The sequence below is a fragment of the Berghia stephanieae genome, chromosome 14, assembly GCF_034508935.2.
Source record: "Berghia stephanieae isolate SIO BIC M18660-M18661 chromosome 14, UCSD_Bste_1.3, whole genome shotgun sequence".
Lineage (NCBI taxonomy): Eukaryota > Metazoa > Mollusca > Gastropoda > Nudibranchia > Aeolidiidae > Berghia > Berghia stephanieae.
The window spans coordinates 15,762,309-15,767,308 of NC_088373.1; the positions used below are offsets into that span (position 1 = coordinate 15,762,309).

The following is a 5,000-nucleotide window of genomic DNA, read 5'->3' on the forward strand; positions in this document are numbered from 1 at the left end:
CGTCATCACCAGGCATGATGTTTGAAGGTAAAATCCGCGTCCTCCAAAAGGGTGACATTCACCAATGGCGCGCACATCGCCGTGACAAAAACATCGTCCAGCTTGAACCACTTGACTCTTAACGTCGCCTCGTACAGTCTCTTAACGCTGCTGGTCGGGTATCCCAGCGCACCGCCTAACGCAAAGGGGGGCAGCGTCGCGTAAGGGTATTCCTCTTTCGTCGTCTTGCACTTTTCAATTTTACAGGGCACCCAGCCTCGCTTCACCGTCCCCATCACGAAATTCTCAAACCGTTGGTGCGCCCTTCCCATGGCGCTCAGGAGCTTGACGAGGTTCGCCATCACGTCGTCGTCCAGACGAACCACGTACCGGGAGTTCGGGCAGAAATCGTTGACCCATTTGAGCATCTGAACCGCTTTGAATGTGATGTTCTTGTAGACGTCCAGATAGTCCTCTTGAATGATGTCGTTGAAGTTGTTCGACTCGGCCTCGACATTCGCCTGGATCCGTTTGTCGGCCGTGGCCCCTAGGAAGAAAAGATGGCGGACCACCGGGCTGTTTTTCACCCCACTCGTCTCCTTCTGCTGCGCTCTCCTCGACTTCATGCGCCTAAAGAAGTTCCCGGGGGCGGACGGGGTGGTTATGACCAGGTGGATCGGTTTGTTCAAGCAAGCCGTGGGTTGATTGATGAGGTAGGAGAAGTTATGGGGATTGATGATGGGTTTTTCTAGAAAGATCTCGTAAGGCCCTCTCTTAACATTGTCGTCTCGGTGTCGCAGATCGGGGTTTTGGGACAAAGACCAGGAAGATACTCGAGGAATTTTATTTCTCATTTTCCCCGACACCACCGCCGTGGTCTCTTTCTTGACGGCCAGGACTCCATTACCGTCTATATTTTGAGATTTCTCGACATTTTCGAACCCGCTAGAAAACTCGTCGGACGTTCTCTGAGACAAGTCGTCACCGGTGTTGGGTGAGGCGTGGAAAAGCATGAAACATGTGAATATTGTGATGGTGATGACGGAACTGTAGAAATGCCATGGCTTGTATCTGATGAACAATCTGGAAAAATAAAATAAAGATATTTGTTTTTAAATGATTTTACAGTTAAGTCGGTAATATGAAACAATTTTTAAGTCTTTCAGAGTCGCTGCTAAAAATAATGTTACAGTTAAGTCCGAAATATGAAACGTATTGTTTAGTCCTGCTGAAAATAAGATTTTATAGTCGGAAATGTAAAACCTTTTATTTTTATTATCTTTCAGAGATAAAAAATGATTTTAAAGTCTGTAATATGAAACGATTTTTCTGTCCATCAGTAATATAAACTTTCATTTGAATCCTTAAGAGCATTGCTAAAATTTGATTTTACGTCAGTAATATAACATTTTATTTAAGTCCTTCATAGACAATGCTAAAATTTGATTTTACAGTCGGTAATATGAAACTTATTTGTTAAAAATTGATTTTACAGTCGGTAATATGAAACTTATTTGTTAAACATTGATTTTACAGTCGGTAATATGAAACTTATTTGTTAAAAATTGATTTTACAGTCGGTAATATGAAACTTATTTGTTAAAAATTGATTTTACAGTCGGTAATATGAAACTTATTTGTTAAAAATTGATTTTACAGTCGGTAATATGAAACTTATTTGTTAAAAATTGATTTTACAGTCGGTAATATGAAACTTATTTGTTAAACTAGCAATGACTATGAAAATTTTTGTTTTCTATTTTTCTAGGAAATACTCCTCTTAAATCAAAGCCCTGTCTCCACTTAGTAAAGCTCTTTTTGAATTTTGGAAATCCATTAATATATAACAAAGTTATGCAGTTTCAAATGTGTCATTTATTTGGATGACTCACAAAGAGAAAAAAATACGGAAAATATGGGACGCTTTTTCTGCGTTTTATTCTGGTTTGTGGCTGTATCTCGCTTAATACGTGGAATAAGATATTAAAACTTGGCAATTTTATGGCAAAATTATCAGAAAATATGATGAAGACATCAGAAAAGTTCTAACTTGTATAGTTTTAGAGCTGTATGGCTAGAGTCAACTATAAATTTGTTTTAAAATATACATAATATTGATCATTTGGAACTTTTCCGAAGTGTAATTTTGTGTCTACAACCCATACAAATGACACGAAAAATGCGTGCTAAATTATTATTAATCAGTCCCGTGAGACCATGGCTTATGTTATTTCTAGTATTTATTTGAGAGAGAGAGAGAGAGAGAGAGAGAGAGAGAGAGAGAGAGAGAGAGAGAGAGAGAGAGAGAGAGTTAATCTACTATCCCTATGACATAACAATGAAACAATGCCTTAATTAAAATAAAGCGCGCGAGGATTTGTGTCGTCAGTCACCGCGAACAAGTTGCCAGATGGCCACGTGTGTGGCCAAATATATACTTTTGCTTCTTTTATTAAATTTTATTCATCTATTTTTGTCTCATTGACATTTATCCTAGTCTATTCAATTTTCTGTTTGTTAAAATTTAGTTCATTTTAAGTGGGCCAGTCTTAATAGTGAAAGACATATGATTTTCTATTTAGCCACTTTTCAAGTCGAATTTGGTCAGGTTAAAGTCTGGCCATCTGGCAGCCTTACCTCGCTCACGTCATTTTCGTGTCGCGCGATGGTGGAGTAAAATGGCCGTCTCCATATTTTCACTCATTGAAATGCAAATTGGGTTTACTTATCATAATCCAATGAAATTTGAAATATAAATAGAAGAATTGTGCATATATAACCTTATGAGCGACAAAATCTCTCCTCTTTGTAGTTTTAGAAATATTGTACTCTAAAGAGTAAAAATCTATTTTTAACTGTCTTCTGGTAATAGCACGAGTTTTGTCGCTTGACATAATCTAAAATGACCTTTTTTCTAACTGTGTGCCAACTTTCAGTCATATTCATCGATAAACAGCTTCGTAATTAATTTTTTAAAATAGCATGTACGAAACGGCTTCGTCCCGTATTTTGACGCGAATTCGGGCACTTCGTGAGCGAAAAAGAGGCCCAAAGATTTGTGCGGGATAGTTATTGCTAGTTAAACATTGATTTTACAGTCGGTAGTATGAAACTTATTCGTTAAAAATTGATTTTATAGTCGGTAATATGAAACTTATTCGTTAAAAATTGATATTATAGTCAGTAATATGAAACTTCCTTTTGTTTAGTCCTTGAGAGCCATTGCTAAAAATCGATTTTACAATCTGTAATATGAAACTTCTTTTTTTTTTTAGTCCTTCAGAAAAATAAATAATTGATTTTACAGACGGTTACATAAAACTTTTTTTTTTTAATTAATCCTTGAGGGCCAAGACTTAAAATAGTGTAGTGTGGATAGAGTACCAACTTTGCCCACACCTTGTTTGATTTTAAGGGTTTTTACGGCTCTTTCAACACATTAAGGTCATATCAGCGCCAGTAAAAAGGAAGAAAACGGGTTAGTAAAAAATTCTAGAATTATAATTAGAGCACACAAGAAAAAGTAGGACCTATCGGAATCGGTTCAAATAGAAAACAGATGTAGATTCCAAGTGCACATTATCAAAGTTGGCTACTTAGTTCGTTTATTCTGTTGAGTGCCGCCATGTTCGGTTTTGTGATGATGTAGAAATTCTACATTACATTCTACAGTAGTCTATTTCTTCCAAGCAGAGGTTGCAAATCTTAGAAGAGGGGAATTGAACAGCCAGGTCGTAGACAGGTGATGACATTGTCTGTTACAAGGGTCAAATATCAAAACACATAATATATATGTTACAGTGAATGACATAATCAGTCGGATGGTGAAAAGGTTTGAACTGAGATATTGCCAAGTTTAGTTAGAAGATAATTTTTTATCAAAAATGATTCCTTGTCATAAATAGTTAAATCAACACTTTTTTTTTTGGTACATCTTCGGGAAATATCAAAGCTTAATTTCACTTCTAAATATTTTTTACAGCTAGTCAAGTTGAAAAAGTATGAAATTTGAGAAAAGTTGCTGGATACCTTTCCTATACATCTGACCATAACTACATGAAAAGTCACCCGATTTACTTCAAATAAAGATTAAAATGATACGGGGAGCATATTCTTTCAGAAAATGAAGGGGAAAAAATGCAAATCCAAAATATTCACCTTCCGACTGATTACGTCATGCACTGAGACATATGGTTTATGTAAACTGAATTAATTAAATGAGAAATTAATTCAAAGGCTACTCAGTGTCATTTTATCTCCTGTTCGTCTTTGTTAAAGAAAAAAAATCATGAATTTTATAGATTCTTTCTCTTTAACAAAGACATTGAGGAAATTATCCACAATCAGATATTAACTTTAAAACTATTGTAAATTATTTTCCCATGGACGGATTTTGGTGTATTTTTCTTGGGAGGCTTAGATTGTGGACTAGTTTCATTGGAATAAAAATAGCTTAATACAAATTTCTTCCGGGTCATACTCTCAATCTAGTGGACAAAGAAGAAGACGAAGAAGAAGAAGAAGAAGAAGAAGAAGAAGAAGAAGAAGAAGAAGAAGAAGAAGAAGAAGAAGAAGAAGAAGAAGAAGAAGAAGAAGAAGAAGAAGAAGAAGAAGAAGAAGAAGAAGAAGAAGAAGAAGAAGAAGAAGAAGAAGAAGAAGAAGAAGAAGAAGAAGAAGAAGAAGAAGAAAGAGGAGGAGGAGTGTGCAGGCTCCATATTTATACATAAATCAAAGTTTACGAACCTTTTTATCAAGCTGACCGTTTCCATTGGCTGGGAATCTGAAAGTTAGAAAATATAAAAGAAAAAGGGTTACAAATCTATGGAACAAATGGAAATCCTGAAAATGAGTGCAAGACAAGTCTTTGGCCACAAAAAGAAAACAAATCGGGAATTGTAATCAATAGTTCAACCAATTATGGGATGTCTTGTTTCCGTGATCACCACCAGCGACAACTCACTTGGCGTTGCACAAATCTACAAAACGACGTCAAAAGTGGGTTCTAGTGTCAGGCTATAATT

The 5,000-nt window shown here is 36.1% G+C and overlaps 1 protein-coding gene across 2 annotated transcripts in view; it reads right to left on the reverse strand.

The window, feature by feature from the left end:
• The window catches only part of LOC144959760 (beta-1,3-galactosyltransferase 5-like), a 54,916-nt gene that overhangs the window by 1,918 nt on the left and 47,998 nt on the right, over nucleotides 1-5,000 (reverse strand). For both annotated transcript variants that reach the window (XM_078892489.1, XM_078892488.1), the window contains exons 2-3: nucleotides 4,723-4,759; nucleotides 1-1,062 (exon numbers count right to left, since the gene is read on the reverse strand). The exon at nucleotides 1-1,062 is cut by the window's left edge. In XM_078892489.1, coding sequence (XP_078748615.1) covers nucleotides 6-1,062; nucleotides 4,723-4,748 — 1,083 coding nt within the window. In that variant the 5' untranslated portion in view covers nucleotides 4,749-4,759 and the 3' untranslated portion in view covers nucleotides 1-5. The remainder of the gene's footprint in view (nucleotides 1,063-4,722; nucleotides 4,760-5,000) is intronic.